The 23,334-nt window shown below is 40.7% G+C and overlaps 1 protein-coding gene across 3 annotated transcripts in view; it reads left to right on the forward strand.

Moving 5' to 3' along the window:
* Positions 1–23,212, forward strand: part of LOC123999298 (glutamate receptor 3-like) — a 124,907-nt gene extending 101,695 nt beyond the window's left edge. The window contains exons 9-16 of one of the 3 annotated variants that reach the window (XM_046304909.1): positions 377–484; positions 2,345–2,551; positions 4,105–4,478; positions 5,797–5,995; positions 14,294–14,541; positions 15,309–15,423; positions 20,704–20,952; positions 21,467–23,212. In XM_046304909.1, the coding sequence (XP_046160865.1) occupies positions 377–484; positions 2,345–2,551; positions 4,105–4,478; positions 5,797–5,995; positions 14,294–14,541; positions 15,309–15,423; positions 20,704–20,949 (1,497 nt within the window). In that variant the 3' untranslated portion in view covers positions 20,950–20,952; positions 21,467–23,212. Of the gene's footprint in view, positions 1–376; positions 485–2,344; positions 2,552–4,104; positions 4,479–5,046; positions 5,262–5,796; positions 5,996–14,293; positions 14,542–15,308; positions 15,424–19,128; positions 19,244–20,703; positions 20,953–21,466 lie in introns of those variants that run through there. The other 2 variants (XM_046304910.1, XR_006832424.1) reach the window with 2 other exon arrangements.
* Positions 23,213–23,334: the final 122 nt, after the last annotated feature.

Below are 23,334 nucleotides of genomic sequence, written 5' to 3' on the forward strand. Positions count from 1 at the left end.
AATAAGACTCGTTCTTTTTTGCTGGTATTAGTATTGCCAAGCTGCATGCGAGGAGCATTTCATGGGCAGTAATTCATGGTTATGTAAAAGATCTGTGACAGTGCAGCTGTAGTAAGTGTGCTGAGAGGGAGATTAGCTGAAAGTTGAATGCTCTTTTCCCCCACTGGATTTGTAGCAGAGGTTAAAGCGTCATCTCCAAGCACAGCACCAGTACAGGGCTTTTTATCTCGCGCATCACTAGACACCCCCAACCCCCCTTCAGGCCAAGACTCTCATCAGACATGCTCGCCTGCCAACTGCACTTGGAGGCTTTACTCACAAATGTCTTTTAAATGGCTGCTTCTTGTAATAACTATGATGTTTCTGTCACTTTCAGACCGGGTACTGGAATGAATTCGAAAAATATGTATTTATTGTGGATGCGCAGGTCACCAACGAGTCCTCTTCTGTGGAAAACCGAACGATTGTGGTCACTACTATTATGGTACACTTTCCAAGCAGATTTTAAATGTTCCACCTCTAAACAATTCTGCCACTCAAGGTCAAGGTGTCCATTGTTACATTCTGTCCTGGGAGGGTAGAACTATTTTCTTTTGAGTTGCTTTCCATCCACTCACTACATGTTGAAACAGTCGATTCACAAAGAGTGTTTCAACTGTATCCGTGTGGGTGTTAAAGCATTTTGATTTTCCATATTACGGTGGCCTGTTGTAGCAGTGACATCACAATAACGGCTTTGGTAATGATAACTAGCTAGAGCCGATAGACGTAATCCAATACACATTCAGTGCATACGTAAGTAAAAACCTGTTTCTTACTCATTAAGTAAATGGTCAATGATGACAGGGATAGAGACAACAAAACGACCTTTAATGTCAATTGTTTCTCACTGGGGACACAAAATAACTGCCATTTGAGGAGGACATAAAAAACCTCAAGGCTTTAAAGCTTTGGTTTGTTTATCCCCCTGTTCAAATCTATTTTGGATCGTCCACTTCAAGTTCTGTACTGAAGTATAACCTCTGTGGCTTCTTCCAATATCCAGCGATATTAGGGGGTCAAAGGTCAGGGATAGCAAGAGATGAAGCATTCCCCAGCTCAAGCAGAGAGATAAAAATAAATCAGCTGGATGTATATATGGTTAGTTAGAAGATCTTGGTCATTTTTAAATGTAAAATAAGGTAAGCCTTATCTTACATTTAAAACAATGGCCTTCTTTCTGACTCTGCCTATTATGTGTTCATCTTAGGCAAATTCAGAATACGAAAGTCAGACATTCTCATCTAGATGTAAGCATGTCATGCTCATACTCATAATTGGTTAGGATACTTCTGATAGACACAGGGAAATGGTAGGACCATTGTAATGTTATGATAGCAATAGTGTTACACTACTCATCTAGTGATCATGTATTTGTCTATTCACATTGGAAATTGGCCAAATCTCATTATGCATCAGAATTAGCTATATTTGACTTTATTGTTTCAGAAACCCATTTCTTCTAGCATAGAGGTGAACAGATACCTTCAGCACAGAAAGAAAGAAATTGACCATTGTTGTACCCACTGGCATCTCTTCTACACCTGACACGGATTGGGATGTGATTTAAGATCAATCACTATGTGTGGTTTTTGAGCCGAGCCAAAAAGAAAACCAACCACATCTCAGAGTTTAAAGAGCCAAGTATTTGTATGAACACCTCCCAGTGTATTCTGTATGGAAGATAAGCTCAGAGTTGGTTTGATGACTTGAATGATGCAGCCTCCCTGCACATTCATCGATGTGTTTGATGGTGTTGCAATAAAAACGAGCATTACTGTAATCCCTTGCCAATCACTACCATTTACATGATGAACTGGAAAGTATCACAAACCCCTGTTCAACCTGCCCCTGTCCTACCAAACCGATGCAAAGCTAATGCACCCTCCACCCGGCCCCCACCTCCTTAGAGTTGTGTCTGGGTTTAACATGAAGGAATCTGACTGAGTGACCCACCCCATTTCCCCTTCATGCCTGTCTGTCAGAGGCCTTACTGTCCCTACTGGTTACCCGGGCCGGGCCCTGCATCTAGCCCGCTGCTATGGAGGCTGGCTGCATTTGGCTGTGGATCGGGTCAGCACCCCAACATCCCCATGTGACCAACTCGCTTCTTGTCCATGCTGTTCTGTTATTATTTCCTGTTTGTGTGCTCTGTGTCTGTGTATGTCTGTGTGTGTAATCCAAGCATGTGTGCATGCAACAATCACGGTGTGGGTTTAAGAGGACTGGCCTCAAGAGGAAAGGCCTCTGTGAATGGAATGTGTGCATGTTCAACTATAAACTCAACGTTATGTTTAATTAACAGGAATCTCCTTATGTGATGTACAAGCGAAACTACTTGTCACTGGATGGGAATGACAGATATGAAGGCTACTGTGTCGATTTAGCGGCTGAAATTGCAAAACATGTGGGGATAAGATACAAACTGTCAGTAGTTGCGGACGGGAAGTATGGTGCAAGGGATCCAGAGACCAAGACGTGGAACGGGATGGTGGGTGAGCTGGTATATGGGGTAAGTGACAGTCTGGACGTACTGAAGCACTGTCACCAACACAGGGACGGGGGCTTGGCCAGCTCTGGCTTGAGGTATGTGGCCCAGATCTGGTTAACACACCTAAACCAGATCTTCGGCATGAAAAGGCCAGACCTTGCCCAGCAGGGTGAATGTGGTCCACATTCATTCAAAAGTGTCCCAGCAACTATGGGTATTTGTTACGCTCACATATCACAAGCCAGAACTGGCTCATAAGCAAAGTGTGCCTGCCCTCGCCCTGGTCGCATCTCCCACATTCGGACCAGATCTGGCCTTTTACTGTTGCGGTGGCAGCACTGATCCATATGTGCCACCCAGCAACCAGATCTGGCCCGCAATCCTCTACTGACTGGGTGTGTGATTTTCTCCATATGTATCTCCATGAATCAGATCTTAATTGAAAGATTGATTACTTTATGTTATGAACCACTCACTACATGTGTAAGTATGAGATCATTTTCTTCTTTCATAAAACACCAACTGTGAAGAACTGGTTCATGTTTCATTAAGGGACAGATGACAGCCAGACTATAAAGTGAAAATGAAAAACATCTGTTTGTCAGTTTGAATGCAAGCAGTGATACTCTGAACGCATTTTAATTTAACACGAAATAGCACATCTCTTTTATAATGAACATTTTACCAACCATTCTGTAAAATGACACCCCAAACTCTTCAGAGAGCTGAAAGAGAGAGAGATGATCTCCTGCTATAATTGACAGGCTTTGTACATGCCCTGAGACACCTCTCTGCATCAACAGTAAATCCGCCGAACCATTAATTAGCCATTCACATGCAAATGAGCCAGTGATATATTGAGACAAGGAGTGGCTTGGAGCTGTGTTTTTCACAGGGTCCCTGCCTAACCCTCGCTAAGATGATCCCAGCCCTCGCATGGCATTTACATATCTATAAGTCAAGGCCGGGTCCGGTTGTAACTCTGGGACTTGAAAAGCTATCGATGGGAACATTTATTACATAGCTGAGCTATTTGCTAATAAGGCTAGGAGGCTTTAAAGACAATCTGATAAAGGAGTTGAATTTCCTAGGCTGATTCAAATATCATGGGCTGTTTGCATAAGCTCTTCAACCTCCTGTTTCCATACCTTCTACTTCATAGATGGATCTGACGGAGTAATGCACTCTTTTGGATTAAGGCAGAGACATTAGCTACTACTAATGCTAACTGAGATTGGTCCATTTTAAGCTGGCAGGTCTCACTTTCTTCTTAAACGTATCTGACATTTAATGCATTCATTTTTCTAATCCACCATTTCATTTTTCCGCGCTCCATCTCTACTCATTGGTTTCAGCAATACATTATAGATATACTATAGTCATAATGAGATATTGAAAATTGCCTGATGACCAGTTTATTTGATCAAGAAACAGTAAAATCACAATTTCTTTAGCTGGGCATTCTATTTTAAATTGTTATAAGTCGGGCTTTGATCACAAGGCAGTTTGATGTGATGTGCCTGTGCTCTGTTTTGACCCACTAACTCCTCCTGTTCCTGTTCCCATGTTTCCAGAGAGCTGATATAGCAGTGGCTCCTCTAACTATAACATTGGTACGAGAGGAAGTGATAGACTTCTCTAAGCCTTTTATGAGCCTGGGGATCTCCATTATGATAAAGAAGCCTCAAAAGTCAAAGCCGGGCGTGTTCTCCTTCCTGGACCCGCTGGCCTATGAGATCTGGATGTGCATAGTGTTTGCCTATATCGGCGTGAGCGTGGTGCTCTTCCTGGTCAGCCGCTTCAGCCCCTATGAGTGGCATCTGGATGAGAACGACGAGGCCAAAGACCCTCAGAGCCCTCCAGACCCACCTAACGACTTTGGGATTTTTAATAGCCTGTGGTTCTCCCTGGGCGCCTTCATGCAGCAAGGATGCGATATCTCGCCAAGGTTGGTTACTGTACTCCATGTTCCATCACCTCAAACTCAGCCATCCTATCATCTACAAACTGTACCATCTCTCTGCATTTTATGGTCATAATCACTACAACTCCCATCATGTCATGGTGCATATATGTTATTTTTTGGTTGTGTCTTGGTTGTTTTGCTCTCCACCCCATTCACCTCCACTTCATCTTTCCCTCATCCTCTTTAAACACACCACCACCATTCCTCACTCTCTCACTCTTTCTCTCCTGGCTGCATGCTAACAGTTATGCATTGCATCCACAAAATAACTTATGTCCAGCATCCCGGGACTGTAAAATGCACAGGGTCATTACATCCGTAGTTTACCCTATTCCCCATGACTCTTGGAGGGCTACCGTGTTTTTTCTGCATGTCCCATTTTACAGTCATCAGCCTGGTGCGTAATGTATTGTAATGTATTTTTATCAATTTTCACTCTGATGAAGCACCTTAATGGCATTAAATTCGGCCTCTTACCTCATGACTAATATAATGCATTTTCATATAGACAAAAAGTTACGCCCTCTTCCCCCTCTTTTCATTCATTCAGTCCATCTCTTCACTTCATCATCACTGTTGTGCCGGTGTGTCCCTCATTCCTTCTCGGGGGACTGTCATTGTTCAAGCCATCCCTCCACATCTTATCTGGGATGTTGGGCCATTGTAGTGCATCTGAATGAAGATCAATGAGAGAGTGTTCCAGGACATGTCTATCAGAGCTGAGCATCAGTCTCACCTGAATAGTGATGGCTACAGCGCTATAGGGTAATGATCCACTGAGATCAACATTTAAACATGCATCGTTCCCATTCATTCCTCAGTAATTGTTCCCTTACTGTCTCTATGATAATTTTTTTTGAGCATTGCTCATGAAAAAAAGGGGTTTGCGTGCTGAAAACTGAGTGATTGCTTCTCATGTGCAGTGAAGAAAGTCAACTCTAAATAAAAGACAAGCCATTTAATCCTTGTAACATAATACCAGAAAAGAACACAAAACATTCTATGGCAATTTAGGATGTCAGGTACTATTTGAAAAGCCCATAGAATGCCAAAGAGTCAATGCCACAGATTTGATGAATTTGATGAAAACGATTTAGTAAATGTCCCTCTCCCTCCTGGACATAAATCCAAGATCAATGCTCTGAGGCTGTGCATTTATGTCAATACATGGTGTGTGATACCCAGACTCTACACAGGAAGCAGTGGACTCCAAAAGCATGGTGACCTCCATCCCCCTGTCAGTGTGTAGGATTGAGCACCCTGCTCTCATGTCCCTCTGTCCTCCTCCCCTCTCTCTCAGGTCTCTGTCGGGCAGAATCGTGGGGGGGGTGTGGTGGTTCTTCACCCTCATCATCATCTCCTCTTACACAGCCAACCTGGCTGCCTTCCTCACAGTGGAGAGGATGGTGTCTCCCATAGAGAGTGCTGAGGACCTGGCCAAGCAGACAGAGATTGCCTACGGGACCCTAGACTCAGGCTCCACCAAGGAGTTTTTTAGGGTGAGTGACTAAACTAACTGTGGGTTTATTCACCAGACACAACTTTAGTCTCTTTACAGACAGTTAGAAAACAACAAAAAAGCAGACAAGACATCAAAGCAAGGAGCACAGGGGAATGGTATAGATATTTCGTTTTGCTTGATACCCGACAGAAAATATGGAAGTAGTTCGCTATGATAATAAATATTGAAGAAAGTCTAGCTACTATACACGAAACAGGTGGCTATCAGAGTCTATGCTCTGTGTGGTGACAGAAGACAATTTTGCATGGTTTCTCTTTCAATTTGTGGTGTTTATAAAACAAAGCATTAAAAATTGAACACACTGAATATTTAAAAAAAAGTGTATTTATAGCCTGGTGTTTAGAGTTAGTGAATCAGTGCAGTGAAACACAACCACCTGTGCAAGCCACTGGATGTAATGCAAATGTACTTCTCTTTCATGATTTGTTTGGCAGGCTGGCTGACGGCCTGGTGATTTGTCCCAGGTATTTCTGGGAAGATAATTGATAGGTGTTCAGGGACTTCATAATGAGTGACCCACTTCCTGTTCCTCCGCCTTCAAACTTCAAATGTCACGACTGAGGAGCCATTCCGGGGGACTTTTAATTAAAATAGAGGCTCCAGATACATTTTAAATATGTTCTTCAGGAAAGATGTGCTGCTTAATTAGAGTCATATAGCCACCAGGCAAACGGAAATCTGCTCTGATGACACACTGGCAGGTCATCCCTCAAATGGCTCACCTTTACTTTCCATGCATTCCCTCACTCCTCTCAGGATTTACCGTACCGGCACCCTAGTACATCACATGCTTCCCCAACTACTCCCTCACTTATGACACAGCCCCTTTGTTGTCAAAGAGTCAGAAGAAGAATATTCAGACACGGCAAATAGATTTTAAGTGCTTGCATTTTTAGCTCCATTTCCACCTCATGTATCTTAGGCACAGCAGCATGTATTTGATACATGGAGAGAAATTAACTTAGCTCAGGCATTTCATTTTCAAAACCAGCCATGTGTATGTTATCAGCCTGGTCTCAAAGACTAACCGTAACATAGTAAATGTAAATACGGGACACTCAAATTAGTATGATATGTAACATTTGGTATGGTTGCAAAAGATAGAAGATTACATAAAGCAAAAACTAAAGTAGGGTGGTTGGTCAGGGTGGATGGTTCGGTGTAAAATGCGAGCGTCTAGCAACTCAAAGGTTGCTTGTTCAAATCTCATCACGGACAACGTTAGTAGTTTTGCTAATAAGCAACTTTGCAAATACTTACTACTTTTTAGCTACTTTGCAAATACTTACCATGTTAGCTAGTTCCTTCCCTAACCTTAACCTAACCTTAACCCATAACCCTAACATCTAGTCTGGCTAACTTTACCCACCTGCAGTAGGTAACATCTACAAATTGTAATTCGTAACATCTCATACGAAATGGATGATGGAAATCCACAAATGAATACATACCATACGAAATGTAACATATCATACTAATTGGAGTGTCCTGGATCTACATTTGCTATGTTACGTGTATGTGTCCAGGTTGTTAATAACGCCTGATGAAATGAAATTGCAGATTTTTTTTGGAGCTACTTATGTTGTCTCCAGAGTACATTTGAATACTTTTGGCACTCGTATAACTGGCCAGAAGAGAATCCAATAATTACATGTGGACAAGCACTCTGCATACAGACAGAATGCTAATGATTTATTTTCTGACTCATCCCTACTTTGTATTGCCAGTGGGGTGGATCTGAGCAAACAGCCATGAAGCATTCAGAGCGCATAAATGGAGAGTTGATAGATGGACTGACAGCTGGAGGTGTTTGTGTTGCACTATAGGAGTCAGCTCATCTTCTCATTAATATTGATTTATTTTGCAAATGGATACTGAGGCCGAAAACTAACTTACAACGTGCTTATCTATGTTGTAGTATAGATGAACATCGATTTGCTTTTGAACACTGGAGACCTTTAGCCCACATATGATTGCTGACTCAAGTAACACAAGCAGAAGAGCTGCACGCATCTTTACATGACCCAGAAATTACCCTCTGTTTACACAGCATGGCCAAGCCTGTCATAAAATATTACTGTAATTTACATGAACGGTCCCTCCCATTGAAATTGTGCAGATGTCAAGCATGATTCAATCATAGCCCTGAATTCATTACATATCCAGCTACTGCTGAAATTTGCATGATACAATGCGGGGAGACAGCTTCATTTTTTTATTCAGCAATGCATTGATACTGATGTTCTGTTAAATGCATCCATCTTGCAGAACGCATTGAGCAGATATTATCATGCAACTTCTGTAAAAACATAAGAAGCTGGAGACATAAGCAACTGCAGCCCATCATGATTCGTTCAGATTTTTTGTGACCCCCCCACCCCCATCAAAGTTGCCCATCCCTGATATAGAGCATCCATGACATCAGTCTGATCAAGCCAGGTGCTTAAGCTTGGCTCTTGTAGTTCGTCTGATATAATGCTGACTTCACTATCGATACCGAAAATCATTTGTCTTGTTATGTTTCAAGTGATAACAAAAGTGCTCTCACAGGGGTTTCAGTATTGACATTTAAAGCACTTTCTGTGACATTTACTGGATTCTCTGGCCACAGTCATTCTTGTCACCTGTATTGTGTAAATGCCCTTTCCACTCTGGCGACAGCTCAGGTCCCACCCCCTCCGCCCAGTCTATTCTAGCTTCTCTCTCTGAAAACCTGGGCTGAAGGCCCTGCTGCACAAAAGGCCCTTTTTCCAAAAGACACACTGATTTCCATATTCCTTTTGCCTGAAGATCATGGAGGTGTAACTAGCAGCAATAGGAGCTGAATGGACTGCAGATTTGAAAATATTTTGTTAGTGAAACATATTTGCCCTTGATTGATACACCCATAAGGCTTCAACATCTGTTGGTGCATAAGAAGCAACCGCTTCCAAGGAATGTCCCGCTGAGCAACCCCACCCCCTCAATCACCTCCCATATGGTCTCTCCCTGTACTCTTTAAATGAGTGTGTGATGCAGGGGGTAAAATCCACCTCTCTGGGGTGGGGGTGGGGGGTGATGTGGGGAATCATTTGTAGGGGAACCTGACTCCCCATTGTTCAAGATTACATACTAGTCAGCTCAATTTCATTCAATTCCTTGGTGTGCTGTGAGTGTAAACGCAACCATCACTGATGAGAACTGTATGACAGTATTGGCGTTTGTGAATATTTGAGCAGAGTGATGCTGATGCCAACATAGCAGCAGATGGTGTATGTGCAGATCAGAGACTAATATTTTGACTGCAGCATTGGTTGTTTCTCTATAGTTTAATAATTAACATGTTGACTCATATTTAGCTCATTTATTGAATCCCCGCTGATCTGATCCTACCCCCTGTCATATCAGTTGTCCTGAGAACACCAGGCATCTCTACAGAATCTACTAGAGTGACACCAATGTGTTCATGATGTTCAACAACCCTATTTACAGTTTACATTACAGACCAATGATGTTATCATCATGCTCATCAGGAGTCAGGCTCATCACTCCCATTAAAGAGCAGAGGAGCTGAGGCCGTTAGAGGTTCTGTAAACTATTGACATCCCAAATCACCTCCCCAGAACCATTAAAGAGCAGAGGGCTGAGGCCGTTAGAGGTTCTGTAAACTATTGACATCCCAAATCACCTCCCCAGAACCATTAAAGAGCAGAGGAGCTGAGGCCATTAGAGGTTCTGTAAACTATTGACATCCCAAATCATCTCCCCAGAACCAGAACCCCAGAACCACAGAACACAGTCTTTTTTATTTAACTAGGCAAGTCAGTTAAGAACAAATTCTTATTTACAATGACAGCCTAGGAACAGTGGGTTATCTGCCTTGTTCAGGGGCAAAACGACAGATTTTTACCTTGTCAGCTCAGGGATTCAATCTAGCAACCTTTCGGTTACTGGCCCAATGCTCTAACCTCTAGGCTACCTGCCACCCCGTCTGCACTTGCTTCAAAATTATAACATTCAGAGTCATGTAATATATTAATAATCAGCTAACTGAAATGAAGTGACATTGTAGTTTCTGTATACAGTCACATCTGTTAAACAGATTGACACTTCCTATGAGGATTTACTTAATCCAGATAAAGATGACAATGCACCGTTTTGCTCTGGTGTGCAACCATCTGATAGAAGATACAGCTGAATGTCCAGCAAATTATACCCCCAACACTTATTAAGTCAGTCAATAGACAGCCTGTAGACTGATTTTAGAGAACACATCAGAGCTGGTGCTTAATGTACAAACAATATTAATTAGAGAGGAATTTTTCTCTACGTAAATTTGGGCCTTCTTCGTCTGTAAGGACGTGTTTGTGTTTGTGTGTTTTTACACCTTAAAGGATTCTTTGGCTGTCCCCATAGGAGAACCCTTTGAAGAACCATATTTGGTTCTAGGTAGAACCCTTTTATGTTTATTTGGATCCCCATTACATGACAAGTAACAAAACACTGTTACACTGATAGACAAGAACAGTCACAAACATTTCAAATACAATGATATACAAACAATACAACAACAAAAATGAAACAAACAATACAACAAAATGAAACAAACAATACAACAAAATGAAACAAACAATACAACAAAATGAAACAAACAATACAACAAAATGAAGCAAACAATACAACAAAATGATACAAACAATACAACAAAATGATACAAACAATACAACAACAAAATGATACAAACAATACAACAACAAAATGAAACAAACAATACAACAAAATGAAACAAACAATACAACAACAAAATGAAACAAACAATACAACAAAATGATACAAACAATACAACAAAATGATACAAACAATACAACAAAATGATACAAACAATACAACAAAATGGTACAAACAATACAACAAAATGATACAAACAATACAACAAAATGATACAAACAATACAACAAAATGATACAAACAATACAACAAAATGATACAAACAATACAACAACAAAAATGAAACAAACAATACTACAACAAAATGATACAAACAATACAACAACAAAAATGAAACAAACAATACAACAAAATGATACAACCAATACAACAAGAAAAACGTATGTGTGTTAGAGTGTATCTGTGTGTCCCCTCCCTGCCATTCCATGAGTTGTTTTTTATTCTATTCTAGTGGGTACCAGAAATCCCCAAAAGACCCCACAAGGATAGTAAAACAAGAAAAATTCCCACGAAGACAAAGGCTATTTTAGGCTTATGGGTTAGGGTTACAATTAGGGTTAGGGAAAATAGGTTTTTGAAAGGAAATACATTTTAGGTCCCCACAAGGATACTAAAACGTATACTGTAAGTGTGTGTGTGTGTGTGTGTGTGTGTGTGTGTGTGTGTGTGTGTGTGTGTGTGTGTGTGTGTGTGTGTGTGTGTGTGTGTGTGTGTGTGTGTGTGTGTGTGTGTGTGTGTGTGTGTGTGTGTGTGTGTGTGTGTGTGTTCGAGAGCGTGCGAGCACACGTGCGTCTGCAACTGTATGCGTGTGCTCACACTCGTAAAACGTTGATCAATCTGTTTATCTGGTTAGTACAGTCATATATTTCACACTAAATTTCACGATGGTCCACAGTAGCCAAGCCATCTGCAGTTTAATATGTAATGTTAGATTTAGCTTGATTCAGCTATTATGGTGGGCCTATTGCCCATTCTCCATTAAAATGTGAAAAAGATATCACAAAACAAAGCCTTGCTAGAAATGAACTTCCAATGGCCCTCTCAGATTAAATTGTAATATCTATTCATCAACAATATATGATGTTATTTGTGGCCCTGGGCAATATAGCCATAGATATAATCACCAAGTTGACTCTGTTTTTGCCACATGAATTATTCACTTGCTAATTAAATCAATCTATAGGCTATTTATACACATGCCTTTTTTGGTCATGAGAACATCCATCCTAAAGTTTTCCCCACTTGTTCGGTCACTCGGCGGAAGGTCACATAAACCAAGTTTAATGCAGCTTCCTTATTTGTCCTTCTGTTGTCGACTGCTGTGTGCATACCCCAGCTCCATGGAGACCCGACGCCAGCCACTCAAAGGCCACTTTTAGCAGCAGCTCCCTGGGTGTGTGTCAGTAAGGGAAGGGCAGGAGGCAGGAGGCAGGAGGCAGGAGGCAGGAGGCAGGAGGCAGGAGGCAGGAGGCAGGAGGCAGGCCAGGGGCATGGCAGGGTTGTGTTCTCCTCTCAGCACGTCATATTGCTGCTCCAGGTGGCAGCAGCCCCACTGACCAATCCAGGTGACACCTCCAGAACCCCAATGTCAAAGGGCATGCTGACTCACTTCCTGTCTTGTGAACTAAGGGGGGATGGTGAAAGGGAGCAGGTGGTCAGTCAGGTGGTCGTCCTGTCGATGGATGCCGAGGAGAAACGTGGCCCTGCAGTTTTGTTTTTAGTGTGCTGCCAGCTTGTCGAACCTTAGGCCCTATCTGCTGTTGGCAACAGGCCCACTACAACTACTCCTTTACTCAGCTCTCTGGGAGCACAGAGAGCACTCTATTGACTCATGGCAAAGGACTACACTGTATATGAAGATGTACAGTGGGGCAATAAAGTATTTAGTCAGCCACCAATTGTGCAAGTTCTCCCACTTAAAAAGATGAGAGAGGCATGTAATTTTCATCATAGGTACACTTCAACTATGACAGACAAAATTAGAAAAAAATCCAGAAAATCACATTGTAGGATTTTTTATGAATTTATTTGCAAATTATGGTGGAAAATAAGTATTTGGTCAAGAACAAAAGTTTATCTCAATACCTTGTCATATACCCTTTGTTGGCAATGACAGAGGTCAAACATTTTCTGTATGTCTTCACAAGGTTTTCACACACTGTTGCTGGTATTTTGGCCCATTCCTCCATGCATATCTCCTCTAGAGCAGTGATGTTTTGGGGCTGTTGCTGGGCAACACACTTTCAACTCCCTCCAAATATTTTCTATGGGGTTGAGATCTGGAGACAGGCTAGGCCACTCCAGGACCTTGAAATGCTTCTTACGAAGCCACTCCTTCATTGCCCGGGCGGTGTGTTTGGGATCATTGTCATGCTGAAAGACCCAGCCACGTTTCATCTTCAATGCCCTTGCTGATGGAAGGAGGTTTTCACTCAAAATCTCACGATACATGGCCCCATTCATTCTTTCTTTTACACGGATCAGTCGTCCTGGTCCCTTTGCAGACAAACAGCTCCAAAGCATGATGTTTCCACCCCCATGCTTCACAGTAGGTATGGTGTTCTTTGGATTGCAACTCAGCATTCTTTGTCCTCCAAACACGACGAGTAGAGTTTTTACCAAAATGTCTATTTTGGTTTCATCTGACCATATGACATTCTCCCAATCTTCTTCTGGATCATCCAAATGCTCTCTAGCAAACTTCAGACAGGCCTGGACATGTACTGGCTTAAGCAGGGGGACACGTCTGGCACTGCAGGATTTGAGTCCCTGGCGGCGTAGTGTGTTACTGATGGTAGGCTTTGTTACTTTGGTCTCAGCTCTCTGCAGGTCATTCACTAGGTCCCCCCGTGTAGTTCTGGGATTTTTGCTCACCGTTCTTGTAATCATTTTGACCCCATGGGGTGAAATCTTGCGTGGAGCCCCAGATCGAGGGAGATTATCAGTGGTCTTGTATGTCTTCCATTTCCTAATAATTGCTCCCACAGTTGATTTCTTCAAGCCAAGCTGCTTACATATTGCAGATTCAGTCTTCCCAGCCTGGTGCAGGTCTACAATTTTGTTTCTGGTGTCCTTTGACAGCTTTTGGTCTTGGCCATAGTGGAGTTTGGAGTGTGACTGTTTGAGGTTGTGGACAGGTGTCTTTTATACCGATAACAAGCAAACAGGTGCCATTAATACAGGTAACGAGTGGAGGACAGAGGAGCCTCTTAAAGAAGAAGTTACAGGTCTGTGAGAGCCAGAAATCTTGCTTGTTTGTCGGTGACCAAATACTTATTTTCCACTATAATTTGCAAATAAATTCATTAAAATCCTACAATGTGATTTTCTGGATGATTTTCTTCTTGTCTGTCATAATTGAAGAGTACCTATGATGAAAATGACAGGCCTCTCTCATCCTTTTAAGTGGGATAACTTGCACAATTGATGGCTGACTAAATACTTTTTTGCCCCACTGTATGTGTGTAAAATGTGTTATTTAAGCACTGAGAGCTAAGGTCTCCATTTTTTTTTAGATACACCACTAACCAATTTTGTCTTCTCTTTCTCCCTCTCTCCCTAAATGCAGCGCTCCAAAATAGCAGTTTATGAAAAAATGTGGTCTTACATGAAATCAGCTGAACCGTCAGTGTTCGCAAAGACCACTCCAGAAGGGGTTGCCCGAGTGCGAAAGTCGAAAGGCAAATTTGCCTTTCTTCTCGAATCCACAATGAACGAGTACATTGAGCAGCGGAAACCTTGTGACACCATGAAAGTGGGCGGCAACCTCGACTCTAAAGGATACGGTGTGGCAACACCTAAAGGCTCAGCATTAAGGTGGGTGGAATAATATAACAATATTCTCCATGTTGTTATAGTATTCCACCTACCCTGATGTCTCCTGTTGTCCCATTCCTCTTCTTCCTCACTCCTCAATTTTTCATTTTTTGAGGTTCATCAGGAAGTAAACGGTATTATGTGTTTAACTCTCGTGTAGACGTAAAGCCATTTCTATCATGTTCTCTCTATGGTTCGTTTCTCTCTGTGTTTCTGTCTTTTTCTTTCTCTTCAAAGGGAAAGTACTTATTGGTATATTAGTCATATTTACTAAATCCATTTGAATGTTGATGTGCCCCCACACCCACCCCTCGTTTGTTTTTCTCTTCCCCTCAACCTTTCCTCTCTCTGTCCTCTGTGGTGTCCCTCTCTGGCAGTTCAGCATTGCTTCTAATTTAACAGTTCAATGTGTTTCTTTCACTTAACTTGCTAAAAGCTGCACTGTCACTTATGATGAATGTTAACGTGCATGCTGTATGTTGTCGTTATTCTTCTATTCTCTATGACAGTGTCCCTATCCCGCACACTTCAGTTCTGAGCAATGTAACCCTCCATACCACCTCTTTAATATTTAACACTTTCTTTGCTGTAAAACGCTTCTTACCTCTACACACCGTTGAAATTCTTTACCAATTTGTCATTTTCGTGATCCCCCTTATGAATCATTTGATATTATTATTATTATTATTACTATTAACCAATATTCTAATATTAGATTTCTCACGGACCTGTTCGTTTTCTTACAAGTCATGTTTTATCGTTTCAAGAAATGCTGTTAACCTGGCAGTGTTAAAACTGAATGAGCAAGGCCTCTTGGACAAATTGAAAAACAAATGGTGGTACGACAAGGGAGAGTGCGGCAGCGGGGGAGGTGACTCCAAGGTCAGCCTCAATGTCACCAATATCGGGTATCGTAGAGTAGAGTAATCGGCAAGCCTGTTATATCACTACTGTAACCTATAGGCTCCAACCATATCCACTATGGCCCTGTAACAGAAAACCGTGTGGCTTTTTCTATTTTTATTGTGCAACTGAGATCAAACTGAGAACCCTTTACTTGGCTAATGGAGGAAAAAGACCAGTAACAATTGAGATATTTCTGATAAAAAAAATATATTTTTAAACTGCAGGTCAAGAAGTGTTGAAACTAAGTATTATTCCCGATGGTTGAAGAGTAGCACTTCTGGTAAGAAGCCATACTGTGTGACCTCCTTTGGGGAGTTAGTGTTTTGCTCTGCAGCAGGGCTGCTCTGGGAGATATTTCCTACGTTTCTCCAGAGGCTTTTTAGCTTAGTGCTTTGCCCTGTGGTTGTCAAAGGCAAAACATACAGAATGGCAGAATGTACATTTCCTCTGCTTTTTATATCCACAGGACAAACATGGTGGAATTATAATGCTGTTTCACTAAAATGTACTTCAGGGAGCTTCTATTTGAAGAGAACAACACATTTCATCACTTATTTAACTGACAGTGGATTAATAATTTGTTGCAATTGATTCTGAATGAAGTATTGATTAAGAGAATAACATGGCGGTGGCCATGTACCCTAGCACTGAGGTGTACTGTAGCACTCTCCAAACTGCCTCAACCTTGGGTGCTAGGGCAGGCGAGGCGAACAGCGTAGTCTTGAGGGGACTAAGCATTGCAGGCAAACGTGAGAATTCTAATGACAGTGACACCAAATGATCCAAACCTCTGTCTGATACCAACAACATCGCTGAAAACCAGTCTTAGCTTGTGACCCTGACAGATTCCTTTGGTCTTAGTCTCCAAGACCAGTCAGTCTACCCATGGCCGGCCCTGCCCCGACCAATGAAATGCTGCAAGAGGGTGTAAAATATGACCTGATCTTGTGTTTCAGAACACGGGGGCACAGTGACAGCCTGACTGTGGATCCGTCTCTGTCTTTAATCTTCTGCTTGCATCTTGACCACAGTGCCCTTGGCACATTGTAGAAGAACAGGCAGACTGACTTTGATGTTGTTGACTCTAGTCATTCATTCCTGAGTGTAAGCGGGACATGAAAACTATAGCAGAGCAACACAAAGCAGCTGCCTCGTCCTGCAAGCAATCTGCCTTGAATCCTTGGTAGAGAGAGGGTAGCCTTGTTATGATGTTGCACCTGACTGCCACATTTCTTGTTTATTCTTTTATTCTTAAAAATGCATGTGTTGGTACTTTAACAATGTGCTTCAAATATATTGTATGTAATAACCACTGACAGAGCAAAACCCAATATATTATAGACACAAATTAGATCTGACATTGGCAAATTACACTGTAAATATACCATAAATACCCAGGGAAATTGTCTCAAATATGAAAGTAGACGACATGCTTATCACAGACATATAGTCAATAAGGAAAGTTCACACAGCAGGTTAAGAACTGGAATGAGTAACTATTGCTGATAGATATTTGGATGTATGAGAATCGGATGGTGTAAAGACGTGAGTAAATTGTGTTTCTTCTGTGTGTCATGTTTTCTCAGTTGTTCATCTTTTGTTTTAACATTGTATCTTGATATCTTGAATGAACTGTCAAATACTGCGTGGGTTGATTTGATAGTTTTGTCTCTTTGTACGTTTTGGGAGTGTTCTGTTTGTATTGTTTTCCAGTTCTTGTTTTGTCACCTCAACATATGTATTAATTTGACACCTGAGTCATACTTGATGGTAACAGTGAAAGAGTCCTTCGACATCCCCTGCCACGGACACTGATTATATACTCTCAAAAAACAACTGAACCTTGCATTTTTACGTTGCCCCTCCTCGTTGTTGGACCGGATCAAGACGGGACGAAGCAACGCATGTTTACCTAGCAGCAATCACAGGCACAAGGGGATAGCCATCTGACAGGCATGCTCAGTACAGCGCGTACATCAGCATGTGTCACTATCATGTCAGCCGCTACTGGACAGACCTTCAGTGACCCGTTAGCTAGGAGAGTACTGTCCTCTATCTCGCTGTTAGCCTGTCAGCGCTCTCCGTCCACTGACCTCTAGGTTGCTGGCTCATGGCTATTGTGAGTTACTTCATGTGTTTGCATGCCCTCATAGGACACCCTGCCAGCTCTGGATACGGGTCACGCAAGAGGGAACTAAATGATCACCTGTTTTTGTTGTTGTTGTTGTTGCTTTGTCCCCGTGACTACATCATGCATTATAACACGGTTATGTTATGTCACTGTTATAGCGCTTTATTTATTTAGTCCGTCATTACTATAGTCTAAAAAAGGGGGGATGGTACTCTTCCAAACCAGATAGCCATGCCATTGCCAGGGATTCTTCTTGCTTGGGGACTTAGTAGGGAAACAGATGTCAGTACACCCAGTTTGCCCTGATGTTGTGCCCATTCTGCCCATTGTTTAGCTGCTTCTCTCCACACTGATACCAGTACTGGAACCTGGCCCGATGTGACTTACCATGTCCATAGCAACAGCTCAGTATGAGCAGGAGACAGTACTAATTGTGCAAAGCTGCTGTTACTAAACTCATTCCTATCCACATAGTTATTTTCTGAGACTTACTGTGAACCATAAATGTTGTCGAAGTATGTTGTCTAAATTGCTGTGAAAATAAGCCGTCTAGCCAGATAAGATCAAATAACCTCCCATTCTCTCCTCTTTTATGTAAATATTATGCTATTATGCATGAAGCAGACTACAGTGGTGAATACAATATATTTAATGAAGTTAAATTACAAACCCTGATAATTTTTCAGGAAGAAAATAAATACAGAAATCGAGCAGTCATGTAGAGAGCATAATGTCTTACAAACATAACACCCTACTTCAGGACTCATTAGAAACTGTGTAGCTTTTACATTCCTTAGTCTTATTCAGTCAAATCTACCTGTATATTTTATTGATCTCATTGCAATTAGAAGTTTAAAAAGTAGCTATATACACTAATCATGCAGCCACAGATCTTAATAGAATCAACATGTTGGTATATATATATACAGTATATATATATATATACAGTATATATATATGATAGAAAACCAGATTGGCTACAATTCCATATTACTCCAATTTAGATCTACCGCTCTCTTGTAGTTCCTAACGTTACATTTGATTGATGTTAATTGCACAGTATAGGCCCACGCAAGTGAGATTTATAGGTGGCTCTGTGGATGCATGTGCAGTGAAGGGCTGTATGTTGTGAGGCGTTGGCTACCCTCAGCTAGGACCAAAATGGCCTGCTAGTTTTTGTTTGTCTGTTAGTCAGGAAAGGGTTCCTGTTAGATCCACCTTGCTAAACCCTTGGTCAAAAAGCTACATGTGCCCATAACAATTGCACCTATTTTATGTACATACAGAGCTATACAGTAGCTATTCTGCTAGTCCCAATCATAAGTGCTTTTTTGAACAGTGTGTGCCGATTACTCAAAGCGATACAGGTAGGGTCCGGTACGGTAGGGGTTAGTCCTGGTGTATGAAAGGTGACAGTTAGTTTTGCCTGCTCTCTGTGTTGTCTTGGCCAGGACCCTGCTCTATCGCTTTGTAAAGTATGAAGTAGTTTAAAGCTTGAATAACATAAAATAACATAATATAATGTTATTTATGTTATTTCCCACGTGAAGAACTCCTGTAAACCTTGCCGTATTGAAACTCAGTGAACAAGGCATCTTAGACAAGCTGAAAAACAAATGGTGGTACGATAAGGGTGAATGTGGAACCAAGGACTCTGGAAGTAAGGTCAGTCGCTGCAGGTCTTTTTGTACTGATTGCAAATTGCATTTTGACTTAACTGTTCATATGCAAATACCTAAATACCATACATTTAAAAAATATATATGTATAGAATATTTTTTCTTTCATTTTTTTTCTTTTTGTTTTTGTGTTCCAAGAATGACATATCTGCAACACAGTGAAAACACTCTAAACACTTCATGGCATAGTTTGTCTTACACATCCACATCCACATTATGAATGTTTACATTACTGTTCAATTATGAATGAGTATTATTCCTAAGATCTCATTACACAGCTTAGACATATGTAATGATAGTTGAAAAGGTGCAGCATGCCCTGGAAAATGTCAAATGACATTTGTATTCATATTTACCATAGACAAATGTCAACCCTTGAATTGTAACCATTATGCTACTGTTTTGTTGACCAAACTTTTATTGAAATATTGTTTATTAGTGTCCTTACTTATTTGCGTGCTAATTGAGTATATTCAATCCATTAACATTATACAGTGTGACTTACTGAACAAGCTTCTTCACTCTGACAAACTCCAAAATAACTTTCAAACTCCACCTGGTCATACAGTGATGATGTGGAATCTGACGGTCATGTTTGAACTGTGAAATGTCACAATAAGGAGATTTTGTTTGCACACTTCATGAAGTTAAAGGATTTAATATAAACCAGTTATTTAACCCTCTGAGAAATTCAGAGGACAGGACATACTGGCCCTGTAGCCAACATCAGGGCTCTCCTATGACAGTCTATATGAAGCACAATTGAAAGGACACACTTATAGGGTTAAAATGCAAATGGTAAAACTCTTATAAATGAATTTCAATATCTAAGTTTGGATCTTAGAAGCAGCAAAATGGTTCAATTCACAGTTCTAACATCTTGCCACTTTGATTGAAATTGTGAGATTCAGTCAGATTATTAATGGTACATTTGAAGAACTACAATATCACAGTGAAGTCAGGGCCAATGAAGAGTTTTTTGACCTGTACGACATTGACCACCTTCCTTTAGGGTGGCCTCGTAAACGAGCCACAGAGTAAGGTATAAGGAACCTTTTTCTCGACATTCACCAATCTAGCTGTTATTAACTACCTGCAGAGTTGACCCACCTCTCCTGCTATTGTTGAGGATTGACTGACCTACCAGACAGTCCCAAGCTGCTCCCAGCTTCCCACTGTTGTAGGGAAGTCATTCAGCAGGTCAACCTCTGTAGTTTACTTCAATACTACCCCAGAGTAGGCATATGTCTCCATGGGATTCACTGCCTATACAGTTGATAGAACCATACAGAGTTGTTGGGGTAATCCATTAGATCACTAATAGTGGGGGTGTCATCTTCATTAGAGCTGGATTTGACTTGGGGAGATTTTGCCTTTCTTGTTTGATCAGGTCACAACCAAAATGTCTGTAAAAAAATTCTTAACATTGTTCTTTACCTTCCCCAGGACAAGACAAGTGCTCTAAGCTTGAGCAATGTGGCGGGAGTCTTCTATATTCTGGTTGGAGGGCTAGGGCTGGCTATGACCGTGGCTTTGATAGAGTTCTGTTATAAGTCACGGGCTGAAACCAAACGACTGAATCTGGCTAAGAATGCCCAAAACTTTAAACCAGCTCCTCCGGCAAACACCCAGAATTTTGCCACGTACCGAGAAGGCTATAATGTGTATGGAACAGAGAGTGTTAAAATCTAGGGGGTATGTCTCTCCCACATTTTGTTCCAGTTGTCTGGGCCAGGGCTCTTCAACCCTGTTCCTGGAGAGATACCGTCTTGGAGGTTTTTGCTCCAACCCTAATCTAGTGCACCTGATTCTAATAATTAGCTGGTGGATACACTGAATAAGGTTGCTTACAACTGGGGTTGGAGTGAAAACCTATAGGAGGGTAGCTCACCAGGAACATGGTTGGAGAGCCCTGTCTTGGGCACTAAGTGTCTCTCAGAATTGATGTCATCCTGTTACTGAATGCTATTGCAACACAATGTTATGATAAGCTGATAATGGTTTCAACATAAGCAATGCATGTATTGGTGTGTTCTAGAATATTTTTCAAGAATAGGCTACAAACACTGATTTTGAATGTTGTTGAAATCTAGTCTTCAAGGGTCCTGAATGGTCTATATGTTTTATGTAAGTTTGCCTATTACTGAAAAATATAACATTTTATGGTATCAACAAACAATTCTGTTGAAATCCGACTCCGGTTTTACAGATCTGAAGTCTGTCCCTTCCGCTGGTGTGTCTGGAGGAAGGGACAGTCACTCTGTAGGAACACAACCCACTGGCTGGCACCCTGGAGGCGAGGCGGCAGACTTGGTCATCAGCTTGGACCCAAACCCACAGTCAACAAATGCCCATCCTGTGTTGCCAAGCCTGGCACGATTATTGACCATGGTGACGCAATAGGACCTGTGCTTCTTCAAATATGGGACCTGCCTCTCTTAGTGCCTTACGGAGCATTCAGCATCACAGCAATGCAACTCCATTTTGGTTCACTTGAAAATACAAGAATCGCAAAAGAATATAGGGTAGGAAAGAAAGAAAACATTTATACTGTTGTAATCTATAAGTGGGGAAAGTTTTAGTTAAATTATTTTGAAGAAAAAAAGCCATTACTTACCATTAAGAAACTCATCCCAGAGAACACTCAGTAATTTCAAGCCTTTACAGGTGTATTTTAGTGGTAAAATGTTTATTGAAAAATTTTGTGTTTTATTGAACGTACTAGAGTCATCTGCCTATTTTACTATAAAATGATTTAATGTCATATAATAATCTAAGACAAACTTCAATCAATAGGGTAGGATCAAAAGAAAAGGACAATGTTGTACCCTAATCTTTTATTTAAAAAATATGAATAATTTGAAATCATTGGTTATTTAAAATGTCAAGTGCTGTCCATTTTCTTAGAGCCTGATGGACAAGCTGACATTTTATCACCATGGTAGCAGCATAACATGACTGGTTAAAAATACAATATTTAATTTGGGCAATGGCCCACACTTGTCACTACTGCCAAACAAAAATATTAATATTAAATATTACATTTTTTGAAGACATGATCAGTTTTTAAAAGCCATATGAGGCCATGTTGTGATTGAGTTTTTTTTTTAAGTTGTAGAGAACACTTGCATATTTACAGTATAGGCCTACTGAGCAGAATATATTTTTTGTTATAAATAGTACACCCCAATTTACAACATAAAAGGTTTGAGTACTCATATTAATCAAAATTGGCTACATATCTTTCACAAAACGGTTATTAAATTGTAAGTCTAATTGCAATGCAATCCAATGATAATATATACTAATGGAGTTAAATCTCTATCTTAACATGTTTGGTAAATAATAGCACACTATATCTAGTTGTAATTTACATTCATTTCTTTGTACCTGTGTTTTCTGTTTAGATTGATCATTATTCAGTAATTAACCCAATGAGAGTGGAGAGATCAGAGGAATACAACTAGAGTATTTCTGTTTTATGTTTGAGAAAAATAACTATCAGAAGAATACAAGAGTATTTCTGTGTTTTTATGTTTCTAGAAAAACTGTGATCCACTAGCCTACACTTTGAAGACATGCCAAGCAGGAAACAGATGATGAATAAGATAATTCTTTAACCATGGAGAAGCATAAATGTTAAGAAACATTGATTTTATTAATGAAGGTATCTTTTTTTGTTTTTTTTGTTTTTTAACAAATAAAATGCATGTGAAATTGGTGATCACTTTACCAAACTGCAACCTAAAGCAGACCCTAGGAAGTTAGCAAACAATCTCAACTTTATAACGAATCGGATCCTTTTAGTTATTTAATTTGTAATTGCACCTCAGCAATGAGAAAATTGCCAAGCTGCGTAGTGATAAGAACTGCATGTGTGGACATACTGAACCTTGTGAGGTCCTGTACAAAGAATTTTATTACATTTTGTAAATAAAAGTGGATTTAAAATTCAGTTATTTTCTAATATTATTGGTTAAGCTATTGAATGTTATTCTGTCATACAGGGACAATACGTTTTATCATCCAAATATCTCCAGTGATCATACTGCACCATATAATAGACAGGACGAAAAA

This window comes from Oncorhynchus gorbuscha, linkage group LG16 (assembly GCF_021184085.1).
Source record: "Oncorhynchus gorbuscha isolate QuinsamMale2020 ecotype Even-year linkage group LG16, OgorEven_v1.0, whole genome shotgun sequence".
Lineage (NCBI taxonomy): Eukaryota > Metazoa > Chordata > Actinopteri > Salmoniformes > Salmonidae > Oncorhynchus > Oncorhynchus gorbuscha.